Raw genomic sequence first — 23458 nt, forward strand, 5'->3', positions numbered from 1 at the left:
ACACTGTGTGTCTTCTGCAGAAGCCATAAGGCCTAGGACATTTGCAGCAATCTTATGGTGAGGGTCACCTGGATCCTGGATCTTGACACTCTGTGAGTAAGACTGGGTTTTGGGGTCAGAAGGAATCACGTACCACACAGAGGATATATCTAGTTCTCGGGTCTTAGCATTCCATGGATGATGGGACAGAGGAGGAGCAGGTGTCACCCAGAAAGTATCTGGTCCATAGGTCTAAGTACCAGACGGGTAATGTCCATTCTGGGCACAGAAAGGGCAGCTGTCACCTATCTACACCTCAGCACTAGATGAAATCACACCAATCATGGGGAAGAAGAAGCAGGGGTCACCCAGAGGATAGCTGGTCCACACGTCTTAGCACTCCAGTAAACAGACCCTGAGCAGAAGGTCAGGTATGACACAGAGCCCAAGGATGCTTCTCACCTTGATATGCTCATGCAGCTGGGCCTCATGCTGCCGGGATAGCTGCTCATGCTGCCGCTGGAACTCAGCAATGAGGATCTGTCGCTGGATCTGCTGCTTCTGTTTCAGTGCTAGAAGCTCCTGCTGCAGCTGCTGTTCCCGCAGTGCAGGTTCCAACGGCAGCGAAAATTGGTGGTCCAGGCGCAGGTCCATGGGTACTGCTGCAGGGGCCACTTGCAGAGGCAGCGCCGTAGCCACATCCACTATGGAGAGAGTACAACAAAGAAGAGAATGGGTCACTGAGGCAGCAAGGCTAGCCTTGGGGTCTGGGTCCCTTCTTCCCTGTAAAGCCTAGATGACAACTAAAAGGGCACCTGGTGTTCTTTGGCCAATGGTCTGACAGGCTCAAAGTACAAGGCTGAAGGATTCTGGGCTTTGTCCTCAAGCACAAAGATCTCAGGGCAGTGGCAGATCTAGCTAGGATACATACTTGCACCGAGTTATTACTCTCCACCCTTTGCCAAAGTGGGAGGCCCTACTCTCAAAGGACCCCATTGCAGATCCAAAGGCTCATCTGACGTCATATTGAAAAGTCAACAAAGGGAAACTAGAGTAAAAGGCTCCGCTTAGCCATGCAAGGAGTCAAGTGCCAGTACTTGGATGGACAAACCGCCTGTACTTTGCTTCTGCCCCTTTTCCTAATGAAGCCACTGCAGAGCTATGTATGAGACTCAAGAACAGTGTGTGCCATAGAAGTGGTCCAGATAGACACTCAAGCGGAGAGCCTGTTGCCATGGTAAAATAAGAACCCTCTTGAAAAACATGTTTACCCAACCGACTGCAGCCAATAAAGTGTGCTCCTGGCGGGCAACATGAGCGTTCATCAGGGTGGCTTCTGCACTCACACTGAGCCCATATTCTGCCAAGGAGAGGCCACTTGTGATTCTGACTTAAAGCAGAAGCTGAGTCAGTATCAGTGCTTACTTACAAAATTAATTCCAAATTAAAGCAAGAGAGACAATGTGGAGGAAAGGTAAGTTTTAAGTTACCAACACAGGGTCAGAGAGATGGCTAAGTGTGTGAGTAAAGGAACCTGCCATCACACCTGATAACTTGAGTTCAATCCCCAGCATCCACACAATGGAAGTAGGGAACCAATTCTTGAACGCTATCCTCTAACTTTTACAAGTGTGCCACAGCATGCACGACCTACCTACCCCCCAAAATGCACATATGCAAAACCACAAAATTTTTAAAAACATAATTAACAATAAAAGAATAAACTACCAACTTGATGAAGCAGCCCCTCTCCTGTCAGAGGCTTTACGAACAGTGTGTTATGCACAGGCTCCTTGGAACTAGAATGGTCTAAGCACAGTGAAGTGCTACTACAGTACCTGTCAACAGGCAGCTCTGCAGATGTTCACTGGGTTAAGGCAAAAAAGCCCTGTAGACCCTACCTCCCGACTGCCCTGGATGCAGTGCTTCCTCTGCCCACACACAAGCACTGAGTCCAAGGAAAGGAGGCAAGTGCACTGCCTTCTGGAAGGGACTCAGTTTAGAGTTCAAGTGCAGCACTGGTGGTAGGTGCCTGACATCCAGCTCCTGGCCCTTATGTACTTGGCCTTGCCTACAGTTCTCTCTAATCATGGCTATCCTATACCCTTTCTTCTTCCTAAATTCTTAGGGCTTTCTACTCACAAATGCAGGGGGGTGTTGGACCAAGACCTGCCTGAAGCCCTCTTCCTGGGTAAGCCATGTTTGACAATCTTGAGCCCACAGACTTGAGTAAGAAAGGTGCCTGTTTCTTTTGGTCCCTGGCATTCCTGTAGCCACTCCCACACAGCAACTCCCAAAACTGGCCTCAGAGGATCCGTGGTCCCAGAATTCTTCCTTGTCCTTCTAGAGTAAAGATGGGAAGAGATCTAACAGTTACCAGAACCCTGGTGTTCTGCCTCAAGATACAGCTCCCCTGGAGAAGAGTCCAGGAGACCAAGGAGGAGGCGGAGGTATAGCCATAATGTAGACTCCCTTGGTTTCCCCAATGAAGTCACCATCTTCCCATCCCAGGTCCCTGCACCAACCTGGCTTGTGATCTGGCCCTGTGGTCACCACTAAATCCTCCAAGACTAGACTGACAGAACCCAAGAAAACCCAAGCCTTGGGCCAGCAGCCTGCTTAGCCATGAGAACACCAAGCAACCATAAAGCAACTGGAGATCCTCATGTCCAACAAAATCCTGCTGTGGCCCATGAGCTAACCTCTCCTACCAAGCTCAGTGAAGCTCAGCCAAGACTTCGGCTCCTCATCATCAGTGAGGCAAGGCTTTGGCTACTTACAGGGATGTTTGCACTTTCTGTATCTTGGCTCAAGCTAGGTACACTAGAAGCTTTTTAGCTGATGTATGCTTGCTCCATGGACAGGGCTCTCTCTCATACAGGAACAAGGACTGGCTTACTCGTCTTTCCATTTTGTCTTTTTTTTTTTCTCTTTTATTACAAAATAAAACAAGATAGAAAAAAATAGAAACAATGCAGGTATTATAAAACAATATTATTTCCATGTTTACCCAGTTTCTCTTTTAAGGATAAGACACTATAGAGGGTAAGGAATTAAAGGGGATATCTTCCCGAAGGAGTCTCAGGGCGAGCTTCTTCATCAGGGGCTGGCAGTGTTGTCTGACTGCACAGCAGATAACAGCAGGTACTTCTTGCTGGGGTTTTACCTATCTCCTATTTTGAACTCACAGACATCATCCTTTAACCTGTCAATTTTATGGTTAAATAAGATTGCCTCAAGCTAGTTAGTCTGCGCCTGACTGCCTGGCATAAGTCACATCATCTTTCTTAGTTACAGACACATATGGTCCTTGATGGGCTTAGTCTATGGCCACTTTATTTTAGAATGTGAGTCAACTAGGGGTGAAAACTAGCCTATAATCAATCAATCATATATTCTTAGTGTCTAGTTAAACAGTGTTAGGTTAGCTTAAATAAAAACCCATGAAAAAATAATGAAACCATGACACTGTCTCATAGTTTGTAAACTATCTTTTCCTGAGTGTTACCTCACTTCGCTCTGGGGAAGAGGGCAAGTGTGACTCCTGCTATAATTTTGCTGACATGACCTAAGATCTTATATATTAACAGGCTGTATCAAAGATGTTGAGCACAAGAGCACACTATCTGCCCATTTCTAATTTTCACAGAGAGGTACCATTAGGAATGCCTAACATCTCTTTAAAAAACCAAATACAAAACCTTTAAAAGAATTGTTTTAGTTAACTTCAAGAACATGACAGGCCAATCATTTCTACTAGTGTATCCATATACTGGTAACAAGGATGGTGGGACTAGAGAGATGACTAGAGCTTAAACGCACTTGCTGCCCTTCTAATGGGCTAGATTTCAATTTCCAGCACTCATGCTAAGTGGCTCACAACGGCCTATAATAACTCAAGCTCCAAGGGATCTAACACCTTCCTCTGGCCTCTGTGGGGCATAGTTGGTACAGAACTGAATGCTTAGGGGCTGGCAGGGCAGGGTGTGCAGAGGGCAGCTAGGGATGGGATGAGCAGCTCCAGGCAGTGGCAAGACCAGGCTGCTAAACTGCTCCTTATCAGTCATAGGGCAGAATGATAATCAGCTGGGGTGATTTCTATAGTAGTACTTTGGCACTGAGGCTAGCCTTAGAGCCTGTTACAAGGAAAGCACATTCACACTTGGTCCAAAGGATACTAATGTGAGTGCAATAACAACTGAAGCTCTTTCTTCAGCCAGAGGCCAACTATACAGCACTGATATTCTTCCCATGGCAACATAACCAGTGTAGCTCCTGACCTGTGGGTCAAGGCTGGTCAGCACCCCACCAAGGAATGTAAAAGGGTCGCTGGGTCCTCTGAACAACAGTCAGTATGTGTGACTGAATGTGGGCAGGGTATACTCTCTGAAGAATGGGGGAGGATGCACTCCGAAGGTGCTTGCCATGCACTGAATACAGCTTTGTTGTAACAAACTAAAGCTGAGGACTAGGTGGAGCAGATTGTATTGCTTGTTTTGAATTTTGTTGCTTCTTCACTCAATATGCTCAGTTTACTGATGTTTTAGTTCTTAAGGCACTACATTTAAAGCTGTGTTTGAAATTGCAACCTTGGGTATTTAAGGTGCCCTAAATTTGTAAGCCAGACTGAAAGATGGATGAAATGTTAGCAGGATGAACAAGTTAAGACTGCTGGACCCCCTCTTTACTCAAGAGTCACACACGCTTACTGTCCCAAAGGTATCTGAACTTCCTGTACAGGTATCATCCAACCCAAAGGTCAATTTTTGCCCAGATCTTCTTTTGCATTCCTTTATACATGAAATGCATAATGGCCATTCCCTGTTCCCTAACTTCCAGCACCCCAACAGCTGAAGAGGAAAAAGCAAGGGCAGGGCTAGTTCCAAGTCCTCCTGTCCTGGGCTCTGTGCAGACTACAGATCTCTGGGAGGTATCTACACTGGAGGGTTGAAGAGAAAGGGGCATCACTTCCACAGTTCAAGCAACATGAAGCAAGAAAGACCCATGTGCGAGCCCACTGAGACCACTCCTCAAGTCCACAGTGGGCCTGGGCTCAACTGTTCTACATGAAGAGCAGAGGGAGTAGTGCTGGGAGCCAACGCTGTCTTCAGTGAAGTCTGCCAGTGAGCTGCAAGAAGCATTTCCAAGTGTTGGGAAGGGACAGAAACACTGTTTTGACCTGCATCCCTAAGTGCCAATTAGAACTTCACTCTTGGCTTCAGAAATTGAAAGGAAGCAGAAGATTAAAGGTCCTTTGTTACCTGCAACTCACATCCACTGTTGTAGCTTCCTCTCAAGTAAGGTCACTTTGGCAGACACAAAATGAGGCCTGGAATCCACACAAGCAAGGAGACTAGGCCAAGAGCTCCTGAGAACATGGCCTGCCCACCCCCACAGCCATCATCAGGAGGCCAAGAGGCGTGGCTGTAGCCTAGCTCAAGTGCCAGTAGCAGAGACCGAGGCCATGGTCTCCATTCACTCATGGGAGCATGGCCCTGGCAGTTGCGTCAAGAATGACTTGTGCTATTTCTGTATCAAAACCACTGGAAATGCCACAAGTTCCCAACAGAGGCTGCTGGGATTTTGACCCAGGGCTCCACGAGAAAAAAACGAAATCCTCTCTTCTTAAAGAACACAGAATCAAAACAAAACTGCCTGTATTCTCAGGAATATTCTATGGAGGGCTGAAAACTCCTCCATAGGCTGTGCTTTGAAAAGCTTATCAATACAATTGGAACTATGACGTCAGTGAGGACACAAAGACCACATTCAGTGCTCTAAGGAGAAAGACAGGTCTGCTGGGAGCAAGCCCTCCCACAGGAAAAGCCTCCTGCTCTCCCTCCCAGATCCTGCTTTCCATTACGTGGGTCACTCCTCTTTCACTGACACCACTTCACACCATCACACGGACACAGAAAGAAAGCAGCTCTGTTCAGGAAACACACCAGAGCCAAGGGTCGCCTCAGTAAAGAATAACTCATTCAGCTCCAGGGAAAAATAATAGATATTTCAACTATGGAACCATGGCTTCCTCTCACTGACATTTGCCTGTATGGGGATGGGGGAGAGTTACTCTAACTCTTGCTGGCTTATGACCGTTCCCTGGAATGTTCATCTTTAAGTGTTTGGGGGCAACTTCAAAAGCACATAAAACAAGGCCAGAGAAATGGCTTTGAGTGTGGATGTGAAGAGCTGAGTTCCAGCCTCTGACCACAATGAGTACAATAGAAATGCATACACACATGCATACACAAAATAAAGAACTGCTTTTTCAGAGTACACAAATCAGAGAGAACCGTGCAATGGACCCCTCCACGGGGTCCTTCGCATACCTTCTCCACATCTATCCATACTTCTTCCTTCACACCATTTTAACCGTACACATCTGACAAATGTCTCTGGAAGATTCTTATAGAACAATAAGATACTGTCAGCATATCCCAATAAATTAGTAAGGATTCCATGTTATCAGCATCAGAAAGTCACCCCACTCTTTAGGGTCTTATGTTCTGTTTGAATCAGGACCTAGTTAAATCAAGCACTGCCAGAAAACTGTATCTCCCAAAGCCACTGTAATATGTACCAGCATATGTGAAGGAACACACACACGTGTACATGAGCACCAGTATGTGTGCATATGCACGCACACACACGTACACACACACACACACACACACCAGCTGGAGATACTGGCTACCTGCCCTGTACTTCTACTGAGGACGCTTGCCTAGATCAATGAACTCCGGCCCTGGCTTTCTGTCAACTGTTCTTAGGGCCTGGCAGATTTGGCTGTGATTTTCCAGCAAGAGCTGGGGTGTCTGGTGGCAGGCAACTGGAACAGTCCAGGTGGGTGTTAGCAGCTAACCATGTCTGCTGCCAATAGCACTCTTCTAGTTCTTCAGTTGCTTCTTCATGTGTTTGTTGGGGTCTTTCTATAAAAGCTCTCTGTCACTGACAGAGGGTTTTATAAGATAGGCAGGACAAGTGCTTAACTCCCCCCCCCCTCTTTTGGTCTAAGTTTTAAAAATGATGAGTGGTCTTGCAGTGTGGGTGGTGTATTTTACAATGTCCTATGTCCTAATGACCCGTGTCCCTCTTCTCTTAGTTGCAGATCTCAAGATATTCAAACAGTTCTGTCCTCAGTCACAGGGAGTCTTGGGGTTGGCCCAAGTTCTGAACCACAAAGGTTTCAGAACAGCTCTATTCTGATGGGACATGATGGCCTGTTCTTAAACTTTTCCTGGCCTTGATGTGGGTCACATGTTTAGCAACCAGACTGGCTATTGGGTTGAGTGCTATTAAGGGGTGGGACTTAGGACATATTATGTTCTTACTGTTATTCTTGCACATTTCTAAAGTGAATGAAATTGCACATGTGTTCCATCCTCCCTTGCAACTTCAGAGCACACAACTTATTAAAACTATCACTCACAAAGACTGAAAAGCCTTATCTAGACTCCACTCAAAATTCTGACTTATCTGCAATATCCTCTCTTCCAAAGATGTCTGAAATGGAATTACAATTATTTAATGTGCATGTGAGCATGCAGGTGCAGATATATGGAGGAGGTGGGGTGGAAATGTCGAAAGCACTTTCCAAGGCAAACATCTAAGAATGTTTTGTAGGGAGCAGGCACAATACAGTGGCATTCCCTGAGGCTCACAGACAGGGAGATCTTCTGTAACAACTTTCTTTGCCTCACTGCAATGCTTATAAGTAATGCTAAGAAACCTTGTTAACAATTCACCAGAATAGAAATTATGCTTGAAAAGGAAAATAGCGATGATGCAAACAGAGGAAGCTTTGTGCTCTTTTCTTTTCAGCTGAAACCAAAATGTAAAGAAAGGTATTTGTGGGTGCATATATGGGAAGGTTTCCATTTGGCACTGGGCAGGAGAGACACATACTAAACACAGCTTATGTTAAATGTAATCCCTGAGCTGAATCTTCCATGAACAGTTCCAGAAGCCAGTAACAGACAGCACACTTTTCTAGGCACTGATTCACCCCACATTTCTGTCTTCTGGAATGGAAGGTAAGCTACTGTCTCCAATTCCATGAGAAACACTGCTCCAGCTGGAAATAGGAAAGCTGAACAGGTAGCCCCCTTTTCTTCCTGTTATCATGGTCCGTACCATGCCTTGTCTATAGGCTGGCCTGCTGGAAACTATGTATGCATGCATGAAACTATATTGACTTATTTCATGTGCATAAGGATTCCACAGAAGTCAGTCCAACTGTGTCCTATCAGGCAGGTGGGAAATGTAAGACACGTTGCTTAGATAAGTTGCTCATGGACCACAAGCCCAGAAAAGGCCCCAGTATACACAACTGGCATCAGGAATCTTAAGGAATATGTACAGGCCAAGGACAGCTAGGACTCACAGCTTAACCAGGGCAGCAATTCTTAGGGTGGACAGAGGCAGAAACCAAGCCAAGGCCCAGACCCCACCATCCCACTGCTGTGAGCTAGCCTCTGGGGTCCCCACTGCACTGACAGAATCTGGAACCGACATTCCACTATCACACACCTCCCTTTCAGCAGAAATGCTTAGAAATGTATGCTAAAACACCAGGCTTAGTCCCTTACTAAATGACCTGCAGGAGGGTTTGCCTGGCCACAGGTACCTCCTTTTAGCTGAGACCAGAGGCTGATTCTCAACTACTGCTGAGCCAGAGCGCCCGCAGCTTGAGGACCACAGATGCGTTCTCTCTCCTGTACTCAGGAGCAGTCACTCACTCACCCAATCCTAGGAGAAACAGGAACAGCAGGAAAGTCCTGCCCAACCCTACTGTAGACTGCAGGTGGAAAAGTGAATCCTTGAAATGCTATTTTCACTATTGAAACAAAAGGCTACATTAACACCAGGTGTATCTCCCTCTGCTGTCTAATTCTCCCCAGCCAGTGCTTACCTCACTCACTTGCACCACTCTCCTAAATAAAGGACATGTTTTTCCAGGCAGAAAAAGGCCCAAGTGAACCACAAACAAAGGGCAGTGTCATCACACTGAGCCAAAAGAGCTGTTGCCAAACAGGGGGATCCTCTGTGGGTTTGTTCCTTTCGTATTCAGTGGGGTGATCCTCCATGGCCTCCTGCCTCCTGCAGACAGCCATAGAACACAAGGCCAGAGAGTGGCAACACTCACGTCTGGGAGTTGACTCACAGGGTCTAGAGACAGGAGACCTGCTCTTCAAGATTTCCAGTATGGAACTAAGATACAAGAAGACACACAGGCATAGAGATGGCAAGGCAGTAGCAGGCCATGAACCCTGGAGCCAGGTTTGAGTTCAAATCTAGGCCCATGTTTCTGAGAACTACACTTTGTCCTGTATCAATCAGTAATAATGGACACCTGCTCAGCCCAAAGGTACACTGATCTTCTATAAGAAGTGCTGGGCATGGAGCTGGCACTGGTGTGCAATCTGGCTCCACATTTGTACCAGGACAAACTCTGGGAAAGGCACCATGCAGTCTGTAGCAACCAAGAGAGGCAGCAGAGGGCTGCTTGGCGAAACCGCACACGCTGGGCCTCAGTACTCTTGACACTTGCTAGTTAGAAAGTGGGTCAAGAAAGCACTTCTCCTCACAGAGGTGAGCAAGATGGCAAGAGAAAGTCTGGTATCCAGGATATCTGGGAGAGTCTGGGAAGGGCAGAGGGCTATATTGAACTGTTTCTGGTTACATGGATTCATGAAAGAAAAGCTTACTGACAAAAACACAGGCAGGACAAGCCCACACAGCCTGTAGGACAGCCAGCTGCCATCCAGCTAGATCTAGTCGTGCTCATGCAGATAAGAGAACTGGAGCAGCTAACACATCTGAAGTGCCCAGCTCAGGCAACCAGCTCTCCAGGCAGCACAGTGAGCTGTCTGAGGGAAGGCCAAGACAACATCTGGGACCCAGAAAGCATCAAAGACAGGGGAATGTCCCATGGGCAGCCCTTTTGAAAGAGAGGACACGGAAACAGATAGATTTGGAAAGAATTCACCACCTCCTTTTTAATAACCCATTTTAGGTTGACACAAGAGTCAGGAATTAACAGACAAAGACTGAAACCTTCCATTCACCTACTATTCAGAAGCCAGGTTGTCTGACTGGCACACACAATGAGCAACCATGCTTGGATGTCTTTTCTACTTTCTACTTACCAACAGTATGTGTCCTTTGGCCTTAATGCTGCTCTTAAACTGGAGCAGCCTGGGGTTTGCCAACACAAGCGGTTGAACAACCAAGGACTGCTTTCTTTAATAGGCATGGTGGTGGCTGCTGAAATCCAGGCATAAAAAGGGGAAGGAAAAAAAAAAGATGTCAGAGATGTTCTGGACTCTCAGAGGCAGTCCAAATCTCAGGAGACCCAAGACAAGTGCAGAATGATGAATCCCTCAAGATGTGACTCATCAAATTCGTGTCATGTCACCTCTATGTCTCAGGACCACACCACACCTGGATGAAACAACTCTATCCTTAACTTAGACCACCTCAGACAGCTGGCCTTAAGGCAGCTTCCTTTGACTGTACATGGTATGTGCTGAGCACACAGGTGATAGGTGGCCAAGAGTCAAGGAGGTATAGAAGCAAAGTTCCTCACCAGCCTACCTCATGTAAGCAGAATTTGAGCCCTCCAGTTTTGTCAGGCAGCAGCGACACTAAAGGAGTGAAGAAGGCTTTCCTTGCCCTAAGTCTACAGTCCCTGGTTAGGTGTCTGAGGTCAGAGAGACTGATGCAGTCCAACACTCCCCATCCCAGCTGGGAAATAAAATGTTCTCTGTAGTATAGGAGAATGAGAGAAAGAAAAGCAGAATCCAGGCTACCTCACATTCCTGGCTGAGCCATGGTTTAGAAGCACACAGTAAAGCAGCTTCTGTGAGGCTGGGACTTGCTGAGGCCACATGAAGGAAACCAGCTCCGTGCAACAGTCTGCAGCCTCTGGCCAATATACAGTGTGCTCGGCGAGTTCAAGCAGAGAGTCCCACACCCCAGTCACAGTCCAGTGGGAACTCAGTCTGAATCTCAAGAAAACAGGAAAATGAATGCACCAAGTTCCACTGGAAAGGTGCCAGTCTGTGGAAGGTTCTAGAGCAGAGTGAAGACCTTTGGCAAATAGCTGGAGTAAGAGGCAGTGACCAGAGGGTTCTTGGCACCTGCCAACCAAAGAAATCAGCCAACACTGCTGCCCTTGGAATGCCTATTTGGGGAAGAACAATGTGGTGACTCTAAATGTATGCTCACAAAGGGGCTGAGGACTGCCCAGGACCAGGCCAGGCCCACCATGAGGGAGCTGGCTTTTCTTTCAACAGCTAGAAACTGTGACATGCTGAGTACCTGCCCATGTCTTCTGGAACAGACTCACCCAAGTTTCCTTTGCAGTCCCAATGGAAAGCCCTTGTGCTCTGAGGAAGTCTTGGCATGCCTTCCTCTAACCTCAGAATCCCAAAGCTGCTTGGGAGTTCCAGTGTCCCATAGCACACCCAAGACTCCACAGTCTGGGGACATGGTGAGGCTCTCCTTTCTCGTCCACCCACTCATTTCCCTGTACACTCAGTCTTTCCGCCTGGCCAACCCACATGGCAGGAAGAGGCATGCCAACATATGTCTCAGTCCTGGAATTCAGGTTCCAGAGTTGGAGCTTGGATCTGCCAGAACTCTTGAGAGGCAAGATTTAAAAAAAAAAAAAAAAAAACAGCTAAAAATTTCCAAAGTGGAAGATAAACACCTACAGAAAATACAACCAAGTGGAAAAATATAACACATTAAGACAGGCTCACAAAGAAATCACAGAGCCCCCAATACAAAGTTGATCCCCCCTCCACAAAGTGAAAGTGAGCTCTTCCTAAAGAGGGACCATGGTAACAGGAGCAAAAACATGGGCTCACGGCTGGGGACACATTAGAGGGACAGCAGAGATGAACATAGAAGCAACACTGACACATGTGGCCTGAAGTCAAGAAGCTGCAAGTGATGGACACTCCAATGAAGGAGCCATGGGCACTGAGGTGTGGACAAGGGAAGGTAGAGGTAGCTCTAAGAAACAAACTAAAGAGGACATATTCCCTTGGTCAGGAGATATCCAGAGGCCATTAAACTTGGCAGCAGTAAGAGGTGTATGGAAAAGGTTGAGGAAGACAGAGGTGAGGCAGGAGAATTCTGAAGTAGCAGCATAGCTGGGGTCCCATGGGACAACTACTGCTTCAAAGCAATGCCATACGGAGTGGAGCAGGGTGGGATGAGAGCCACAGAAGATTATAAGTGGAAAGAAAGCCCCCTCTGCCCCTGACTCCAGAAATGCACACCTGGCCACTTCCAGGCAGAAACACATAGTTAAATCCAGAAGTCTACCACAATTAATCTTGATCCAGTTGGTCTCTAGACCCAACTTCCAAATGATAGGCAACAGAAAACAAAGATCTTTCAAATGATAGGATAGGGATGAACCCAAGCAAAGTATGGAACACAAAATTCCACAAGACTAACCACCTCATGCAGATAAATCTCAAGAACACAGAATAAAATAAGGTAGGGAGGAGAAGACTATGGATTAACCAGGATATACACTATGTACTAGCCATTAGGATGCTACCTGAACTCTGAGGCAAACAGCAAACTTAAACTATCGCAGAAATCCCCAGAGACAAACAAATGTTGAGTGAACATTTGATATGAAAGAGCTGTCACTTTTATCTAAGCCTGAAAATGGTACCAATGGTATCGTACCTGCATTAGAAAAAAAAGAACCCTGTGCTGGCGGCCATGGCACATCTAGCACTGTGTGGGCAGAAGCAGAATGACTGAGTTCAAGGCTAGCCTTGTCTATATATCAAGATCCAGGCCAGTCAAGGCTCCATCAGAAGACTCTGTTAAACAAGCAAGCAAGCAAACAGTCAAGTGTGTACGTGAGAGAAAGAGGTATAAAGACGCTTGCTGACAAGCCTGATGACCCAGGTTTGATTCCTGAAACCATAAAGAAGAAGAATGAATTTTTACAAGTGTATCATGTACAACAAACCAAAAAGACAGTATTTCTCTTTGGTAGACAAATGAGCAAAGCAGGAACATCATCTCTGACAATAAGAATACAGATTTATAAGTTAGAGCTATCATCAAAAAATTAGACAATATCAGAACAAATGCAAAAACAAAATATATGAATGAAGAGAAAAACATTCACTACATGTTTACACACCAACAAGTTAAAAAAAATAGATTCTTTGAAGTGAATAAGAAGATGACAAACATCTAATAACAAGGATTTGGAAAATAAAGAAAAGTCACGAATTAAAAACTAAGAGACAAGCCAGAGCATGTGGCAGTGAGTGAGCATATGCCACATGATGGGGCTCCATCTCAGGAACTGCACAAACATTTTTATTTACACACATACATACATAAAAAGTTAGAAGCTAAAAAAAGACCAGTTACTTCAAATACGGCAGACATTTAAACCAATTCATTTTAAAGTCAATGTAAAATAGGCACATTTCTAGAAAACATAACATTTTAAGGTTGATAGACAAAAAAAGGCCAAAATAGTTCTATACTAGCATCATAAATCTGAAACAATATTTCAAAATCTTTCCACAAAAATCATCCCCATGGCATTCCTAGAAAAGTTCCAACCAAGTGATCACCATTTTAAACAAAACTCTTCAAAAAAATATAAAAGTGTTTGGAGCCCTAGCTTACCCTACCAGGGAACAGAAATCTTCATTACAGAACTATATGAAGACATTGTGAGAAAGGAAGAATGATTCCGGTCTCGGCCACAAAATTCTCAAGTGACATTAGTCAGCTTGCCCCAGTAGTCTATATGAATCTAATGGACTCACATTAAGAGAGTTAAATCAAGCAGAGTACACCACTGAAGACACACAGAAATGAAGTCCCTGTACTGTAATTGAGAGCATGAGATAAAGCTAGGAAAGAGTATCACCTATAAAATCTCAGCAAACATGGCTTTTGGTTTGAAGAAAGTAGAAGAGACAGGAACCACTGGAGATCACTGTGCAAAAGACAAAAAGACTTACTAATAAGCATGCTGTCACATAGGGCTATTTCTGTGGATAGGAATACAACTGTCTCTACTCATGCTTTAGACTACAACAAATCCTACATGTATCAATACTCAAAGTGAAGGAATATCTAATGACTTTCAGAGAATGTTAATGAAAACATACTCATATTTTAGAAATGAACTCAAGATGTAGAAGGAGCGCCTTGCCATGAAAGATTAAACCAATCTGAAGAGCAGGCCAGCCTCACAAGACTCTGACACACGTCAAACCAGCTGTCTTATTTAGGATTTCTATTGCTGTGATAAAACATGACCAAAAGCAAAGTGTGAAGGAAAGGGTTTATTTCTTCATCATGCAGCTGATAGTCTATCACCCAGAAGTCATGGCGGCAGGAACTGATGTAGAGACCATGGAGAAGTGCTGCTTACTGGCTTGTTCCCTCTTGCCTTCTCAGCGTGCTCTTATACAACCCAGGACTACCTCCTGTTCAGGGTAGTACCACCCACAAAGAACTGGGCACTCCCACATCAATCACTAATTAAAATAACACATTATAGATTTGCTTACAGGCCAATGTTCTGGAGGCATTTCCTCAACTCAAGAGTCCCTCTTTCCAAATAACTCTAACTTATGTCAATCTGACAATAAACTAGCCAAGACACTAGTCCTTACCAAAGGACTGCCCTCAGCATAGAAGCAAATTCTGTATGGCAGTATGACAGAAACGCTCAGAGGGAAGACACTCAAAGATGAAAGGAGGAACCACAGGCCTAACCACCACTGGTAGTTTGGTGATTCCAGACTTGTGCATCAGTCCATGCCCATCCAGTCTTACAGCTATATCTTCAGAAAATACCAAGCACTGCAGAAGCATTGAGCTGCTGTCATGGGATATAGAGCCTTCGGGAAAACACTTGTTCTCTCAGAGAACTTAGTTTTGGTTCTAGGACCCAATGCTGTGACTGAGAGGTGGCCGCAAGGATTTAAGCAGTAGAAGTTTGGACCACAGAGTGACCATGAAGTGGGGAGCTGGTTTAAGAGGTAGGGACAGTGGGATCAGTCTTGCAAGTTAACTTGCAAGTTAACTGGCACTATCACACACAATAGTCCAGCTTTATTTAAAAACACTTTCTCACAGAAAGTATATTACATTTCTTTTTCTCTATACTCTACATCAGATGGATTACATCAATTAATTTTTTTACAGTCTTATTATATAACCTACATAAAATAAAATCCACCTATGCTAGATGTGCAGTTTATTGAGTTTTGCTACACGCATATACATTTCATTTTAAACTAACCTACTAGAAATTAAGTTGAGTAAAAACTTCTAAAATATAAACATGAACTTATTTTTTCCTTAATGCCATTTTGTATAAACACAGAACTTTGGTTTTCACAGTCAAAATCACCAAATAATACAACTCAGCTCAGAATACTGGACATAGTCCTCTGTATCTTCAGGAGGGCTCTTTCCCATGCTTCTTAGAGGAAGGTTCACCTACTCAATGTGGTTCAAGATGACTGTGCTGGCTAATTTTATGTCAACTTAGCACAGGCTTGCGTCACCTGAGAGGAGGGAATCTGGTTGAGAAAATGCCTCCACAGCACTGGGCTGTAGGCAAGCCTACAAGGAATTCTTAACCTGGAGGTCAAACAATCCTTTCACAGGGGTCACCTAAGATCATCAGAAAACACAGACATTTACATTATGATTCATAATAGTAGCAAAATTAGTTATAAAATAGCAACAAAAATAATTTTATGGCTGAGGATACCACAACATGAGGAACTGTATTAAAGGGTCACAGTATTAGGAAGGTTGAGAACCACTGTTGTAGAGCATTTTCTTAATTAGTGCTTGATAGGGAAGGCCCAACCCACTGCGGTTGGTGCCATCTCTGGGTTGTGTTCCTGGGTTCTATAAGAAAGCAGGCTGAACAAGCTGGGGTGAGGTCAGTAAACAGCACCCCCTGGTAGCCTCTGTATCAGCTTCTGCCTCCATTCCTGCCCTGTTTGAGTTCTTAACCTCATTGCTTTTGATGATGAACTTTTATATGTGAATGAAATAAACCCTTTCCTTCCCAACTTGCTTTTTTGGTAATGGTGTTTTCAGCACAGCAATAAAATGGCCCAACCCCTTACAGTCTCCTTGCCAGGCTTACTAAGCAAAGATACAGGAATGGAGTACACAGCTGACTTTATCCTAAGGTGGGAGAAAAGCCAACAAATCTGCACTGGAACATGCCAGGCCTTTCTGTCCCTATCTCACCTCTTAATGTGCTGAACTGCTAGCTGGAGTTCCCCAGCAGCTCCAATTTGTTGAGGAGTTTTCAGAAGCAAATCTGTAGTTACTCAGCAGCTAACACTGCAAAGACAGGATTAAATTCCCAGCAGGGGGCTGCAGTGTAGTTTAGTGCTACAGGCTCCCCACCATCAGTGAGGCACTGAAGTTGTTCCCCAGCACCACAAAGAATTTTAAATCAGCATCGTTCAATTTTAAAAATAAAACTAAACTTCCCAGGCAGGGATTCACTCTTCCCCACTCTGCTTACAAAGACATGTCAGGCAGTCTCCAATGTGAGCAAGAGGGGCAGGAATGTGTGATACACCTTACTGAAGATCAAAGTGCTTCTAGTGGGCTCAGAGCTGTTCTCCAGAGGTTGGGAAGAAGGTGCTATACCTTTCCACATTGCTTCCACCTTCTGCATTCCTCTGGATGAAGCAGTAGAAGCCCTGAGCAGAGGCTGGCACCATGCTCTTGAACTTCCCAGCCTTGATATCTATAAGTTAAAGCAAACATCTCTCCTGTGTAAAGTACCCAGCCTTCAGTATTTTGTCACTACAACAACAAAAAATCCTCACACACATTCCATGACAGAGTACAGTCCACAAGCCTAAACATAGTACAAAAGAACCAAAAGTACTGAGACACACAGAAGCAAAATTCCAACTAAAGGGAAAGAAATCCTCTCGTAACACTAAAATTCTGAATATATGTGAACAGCTATAAAATAAACATAACACATATAAAAAAACCCTTAGAAATTGCTGGGCAGTAGTGGCACACACCTTTAATCCTAGCACTCAGGAGGCAGAGGCAGGAGGATCAGCCAGCCTGGTCTATACAGTGAGTTCCAGGACAGCCACAGCCACAGCTATTACACAGAGAAACCCTGCCTCAAAAACACCAAAACCAGCCAAATATCATTCTCATCATCTTAGAAACTGTCTAAAATTGAGCACAGAAAACAATTCCCGGTCTTATACACTTGAATAGGAATAGTACTAATAATAACAACAGCAAAAACAACAATCACAGTTATCTAAATAAGAACAGAATGTACGGGGACAAAGTAGTAAAAATAAAATGCGGGGAAGGTCACAAAGATACCACTAAGTTCTTCCATGCACTGTTAGGAAGGAAAGGGAGCGAGTAAAAGGGTCCCAGGTACCAGGAAATGAGTTCTTAAGAAAGCCCTAGGAACTATGATAGCTCCCACCAACAAAACTACAGGTATTTGCTTGGTCTATGAAATCTATCAACAATAACAACAAAAGGCAAGAACATGGGAGGGGTTTGGGCCTTTGGCTGACTAGAGGCTGTCACTCTACGTACTCTCTTCCGCCTCCAACTACATTTCCGGGCATGTTGACAACAGGGCACAGAAGCCTTTCAACCATAGAGTAGCCACTTCCACATGTCAATATTCTTAAGTGTCCTCCTGCCAGCCAGAGTGGCTACGGACAGAGTGTCATTTTGATAGGGACACTTAGTGTGGTCCATTTTCTTTTTCCAAAACTTTTATCAAACAACAAGCATATATTTAATCCCAATGTTGCTGAAGACATCTTAGGGACAAAATTGTCTTTACAAATCACTCCCAAGGATCTTTGTCAACAACACAGAAGGCTTTACTCACACGGGCAACCCAAATTTGACTCAGACAGATCACAGTTCACTCCGAGAGACACACAACTCTGACTACCTGTCTGAGGAGCGCCTAGTGCCACACCTGCTTCAGGTGTGAGGGGCACCACTATGCTACAAGGAAGGCACACCTGACTGTCTCACTGCAACTGTCTTGTATTCCTGACACTGATATTATTTGGAGAGTAGCAACTAGTGGAACTTCACACAGACTAGGCAGTGCTTTGCACACATAAAATGCTCTATGCTGGCTGTAAACAGCAAGGGTCCACCTGAAGATGGCTAACCATCTGTGCTGCTCTGCTAAACAGTGAAGTCAGGAGTAGATTTCTCTTGCTGCCTATTTCAGAACTACCCTCAAAGTTCTCTAGAAAAATCCTCTTAATATTCCAAATTCATTCTGTATCCACCAAGAAGAAAAACCTATCTTATGCAAGTAGAAGACTTGCAAGCAAATATGAACAAGAACTATAGATAAAGTCTGGTGCCGTGGGTGACAGTATTGGAGACACATACAAACTCGAACACTTCCTGAAAACTATGTACCGTCAGGCCTTACCTATCGAAACACAGTGAATGTGCCCCCATACTTTCATGTGTGAGTACTGCTACCAAGGAGGGCAGAATCTCCAGAGATAACACAAACGGGCAGAACCATACACTGGAGACTTGGCTGCAATGATGTTATTGGGAAGGAATTCTAACACAGTACAATTACATAGAAAGATCCAAACTAGCATTTTATTGTTGAACATTGGCCCACCCATGGCCACAGGCATGTTCTTACAGGTGGAAAATTACAGGCTGTAGAGTAGGTAGCAGCCAACTTAGTCCTCACCTATAAGTGTTAAAGTTGGTCTAACCAGGACCCTGGGAAAAGTTCTTCCCCAAAACATTGCTGGACTTGCACGCAACAGCATATATCTCAGGCCACCTCTGAAAGCAATCTCATTACCCTAGACCCAAGGGGTAAAAAATGTATTATTGGAAAATTAAAAATAGTCCCAGTAGTCTGGGAAGGGTACCAAATCTGTATTGTCTTTGCCATTTCAGTTACATAAGGTCAATATTACATAAGAACACAGAATTTCAGAATTTCCTTCTTAGCAACCTCCAAACACTCGTTTATGCATTTCACCTAACAGCTGGGCCACAGTAGGAACCACTGTTACCCAACACAAACAGCAGAAATATGTAAAAATAGATGCTTCTTGCACTTGGTAGAAGGAGAGAATGGGGCGAAGTTGCATTGCTGCGGTAGTGGGCCTCCTCCAGCTTCCTCCCATCAAGACAGCAAGAGCATTCACCCTGAGCTTTCTGGAAATCAATTTGACCTCACCTGACTTCAGATGGGCAAAGAGGAATGCAGCATTCTTCAAGCGCTTCCTGGGTTCCTAGGGATAGAAACAGTCCAAAAAGCAGCTGGCAATCTGGTGTGTGTTGGTAGTTCAGATGTTGGCATCTAGAAGAATCTCATGGGAGCTTGTTGTGAGTCAGTCACCAGACAAATAAGTGACCTTGGGGAAGTTCCTTGGCCTGCCAGTCTATTTCCTAACCTGTACCTACTGAGGTACTTCCTGCAAGACTGACACCGCAGGGAACACAGGGCACTTAGATGAAGGACGCGCCTGTGTCATCAGTGTCATCACTTATACTGAGCTGTTTAAGTGAAGGACGAGCTTGTGACAAGGGGACAGTTGTCATCACTTACACTGACCTACCAGAGCTGGGCCCTAAAATGTCCCCCTGAAATCTATGGCACCTGGTTCTCATATGTGGACACCCACTCACTTTGCGATCAACTTAGTCCAGTGACACAGTCTCTGGCAAATCAGCAACACAATGTTCTGCTACTTCAGATAGACAGCTGCAGACCACACTGGGAACAAAGGCTCTTTGGTGGCCTTGAGTGAAACCGTATTTGTCTCCAAGGTTCAATTCTGTGCTGTTTGAATGCTCTCAAAGCCCTCTACCTGTCCAGGAAACCTCTCAAATTCACGCTCAGATTCACAATGATTCTCCATAATGGATGGAAGATGACCTTTGATAGGAAGGTCCATGAAGGTACATCTAATTACTCACCACAGTCAATTAACATGACTCCACCATCCAACTGTTTCAGGCCAATCCCAGTCTAGCTTCACCTCTGCTATCTCCCTCATATTCCAAGAGGAGGCATCACCTAAGAATCCCACTGACTGCCAGATATTTCTAGCCCCAATAATTTTTTTCTCTTCCCACTGTACCTATTAGCTGTGCCACCACCCCATCTAGTTTTTCTCTGGTGGGTCTTCCTCCCCAGTGTCCCTGTCCCATCTTCCTCCACAGCACAGCCAGGTTATATCCCTGCCCAGAACTTCCAGGAGTCTCTCTCTTCTACCTAAAGGGTGATGCCTAGGATATTGGCAAGTGACTAATAATGGTGCCATAACATTGCCAGTACTTTTCTGCCCTGCCTCTCCAGCCTGCTAGCTGGTACTAGGGTATCTAAAAAGGCTGGCACCTCCCAGTCACCAATGTCCCTCAGTAGTATCCCTCAATCCTGACCAGTTTCACCATCCAATATTGCTGAAATTATACCAGCTTCTCAAGAAAACTCCAACCTCCCCCAGTAAGATCCTGCTCCGCTGTCACTCTCTGACTTGGCTGTCCCTTCCTCTAAGCACAGTCTAGTGCCACAAAAACAAGGATCTCTGTTTGAGTGGTCCACGCACATATCCCAAAAGCTAAGGACAGAGTAATTCCAACTTACAGGAATGCCTGAGTGAAGGGTGAGCTAGTTTATGGTTTCCTGGACAGCCCTCTAGAGTCCATCTTCCTCATTATCTCATTATTTCCCATGGCAGTTAGCACCTGACCTTTTCTTCAATTCTACACAAGTGACACACTGAAGCCTCAAAGAGCAGACCATAAGACAAACAGTCTCCCAAAATCCAAAGTGTCAGTAACTTCTAACATGCTACAGTAAGCTAGTATCCTAGCAAAGGTCTATTGGAAAATTCATACTTTCAGGCTGTTAAAATGCCTAAGTATCATTTTTAAAGAACCATAAAAAGACATGTGAAAATAACTCTCTAAAAAAAAAAAGAAAAGAAAAGAACTCTCTAGAGAAACATGTTTAAAAAGTATTGATGTAACATATTTTATAAATTAAACATCACAAATAGGAACTTATCAAAAGCCATCTCATTCTCACCCAGAGGGAGGGGTATTACCTAAACTCTTTTATCAAAAGAAAAAATAAGTAAGTAAGTTAAATGTTCAACCTAAGAAGAACAAGGACATCCAAATAAACACAATGAAGGCAGTGCAGGGATGAGAAAATGCACATAGGTACAAAGAATGGGAATCTATAGGAAAAGATGGGCGCTTGGAAGGCAAAATGGAGGCACCAGGGCCAGAATGACCTAGAGTTCCCATTAGCTCTCCTCTCAGTCAACAGACACAGTCCAGCTGGAAGCATGAAGGAAGGGGAGTGGCCAGGCATGCAGGAAAAAGGGAGTAAGATACAGCCCAGGATGCTTACAATGCTCAGGAGGCCTTAATGAGATAGAGATGGCATCCCCTACCTCAAACTCTACCAACCTGACAGGACCACCTACTTCTGCTCTCTGCTCCAGCCAAACACTTAGTCCATTAGTCAAGAGGCCCCTTATCTACGTACTGAGGTTCTGGTTCCACATGGCAGCATGGGAGCAACTTGGGAACACAGACACATGAGGGTTCAACCAAGTGTACAGGGTATGGCCCCAAAGGGATTCTCCCTTAAAGGTAACCAATTGTTGGGAGTGGAAACATTATACAAGGCTAATATGTAACTACTGAAAACTAATACCACACCCTAGCTATCTAAGGTGGACAAGGGCTGACAAAATCTTCTTGAATGTTCTGGCTGATTTACCTGAGATACCAAATTCTTAAAACCTATAATAAAAAAATTGGTGATAAACACAGGTTCGAAGTGCATTGAGCGCAAATGATGTCACATAAACCTACCTCTGTACACTAGTCCTGTCATAAATGACACTTCTGATCCACAACGCAAGAAGCAAACCCTTCCTTCCTGCCCTAACTGCCTGGAACTCTTAAATACCCATGGAAAATGCAGCTAGTTTTCCATCCTTTGTACAGTCAAAGACCTGGAGGTTACTCCCAAGGCCACTGTACATTTCCTTTTTAAAATTAAGAAATGGGGTGAGGGGGGATTGAGACACAGGTTAGCAGATAAAAGGCTTACTGTGCAGGCATGAGGACTTGAGGTCAATCTCTAGAAAATATATAAAAAGCTGGGCATGGTGGTGAGTACATGAGATTCTAAAACTGAGGAAGAAGAGGACCCTCAGGGCTCCAGCCTAGTCTAATCCCAGACTTCTAGGTTCCATATCAGGAAAGGTAGTTGAGTGCAAAGGAACACAAAGGTTGACCTTTGACATTACACTCAGGCACCTGGCACACACACATGCACGTCCATACAAACAAGTACATACATATATATAGCCACCCCTTCCCCACCCACCACACAAACACACCAACCAGTTATATCACACACAATGAGAACTGTTTGCTTTGGACACTATTTGGACAGTATTTTGTTTGCAGTATTCAGCACTAAAAAAAGAGCTATCTACCTACCTTTCCCGCCTCATATAACATCCCGTGGTGGACAAGGAATTTTTCCAATCTGTATCTGCAGCTGTAGTTGCAACAACACAGAAATGATGGGGTGGACCACTGTGAGAAGTGTAAACAACCCCCATATTCACCCAAAAGGGAAGGCTGCTTTTTTCCTCCCTGGGCACTAGGGTGGTAAAGGAACCCAGCTGGGAAACAGGCTGGCAGAGCAGAGAAGGGCAGGCTGCAGGGTCTTGACGACAGCCAGTCAAAAGAGGGTGCATTTAAAGCCAGCAGCACTTCTGGTAAACCAAAGCAGTGAACACAATCAGAGTGGTAGAAGGGTTGTTTAAAGAGATACAAGACCCACACAAACAAATGGAAGTAGAAGATAACATAGCGGCAAGCACATTCTTACAGCAATCAGACAGAACGTGGACAGGTTCTGGAACAGTGTCTCTTCAGACCCAGAATGGCTCAAAAGGAAACATGGTTCAGCTACAAAGTTCTCAGAGGCACAGCAATGGCAAGGCATAAGAGAGCCCAGACCACTAGTCTCCCATACTCACACCACTGATGAAGCCAGAGATCCCTTTCTACAGAGGAAGAAACACAGAGCAGAAGGCAGGCTGAGTGGAGGTTGTAGGCTACCTGTTGAGATGTCTGATCTCTTGACCATCCCAGAATGAGGTTACAGGGGCTCAACAAGACTGGAAGTATAAGCTGCTAGAACTGGCCAGGGCCTTTAAGGGTCTTGTCAGCTTACCAGATATAAAAAGACCCCAGAGAGAAAAGGAGGAGACATAAAACAGGGACAGCATAGCTAGAGAAGGACCTCAAGCATAACTTCACCCAGGGCAGTCAGCAATAACACATCAGAGTAGACTGGGAGGTCAGCTCTTGGAAAGTAGCTGTACCTCAC

The 23458-nt window shown here is 44.9% G+C and overlaps 1 protein-coding gene across 13 annotated transcripts in view; it reads right to left on the reverse strand.

Annotated features, from left to right (window-relative positions):
• The window catches only part of Hdac4 (histone deacetylase 4), a 258455-nt gene that overhangs the window by 101820 nt on the left and 133177 nt on the right, over positions 1–23458 (reverse strand). For 12 of the 13 annotated variants that reach the window (XM_087905520.1, XM_087905534.1, XM_087905529.1 and 9 more), the window contains one exon: positions 442–683. In XM_087905520.1, coding sequence (XP_087761646.1) covers positions 442–683 — 242 coding nt within the window. Of the gene's footprint in view, positions 1–441; positions 684–23458 lie in introns of those variants that run through there. The other variant, XM_048441889.3, reaches the window with a different exon arrangement.

Source organism: Myodes glareolus, chromosome 1 (assembly GCF_982192425.1).
Source record: "Myodes glareolus chromosome 1, mMyoGla1.1, whole genome shotgun sequence".
NCBI lineage: Eukaryota > Metazoa > Chordata > Mammalia > Rodentia > Cricetidae > Myodes > Myodes glareolus.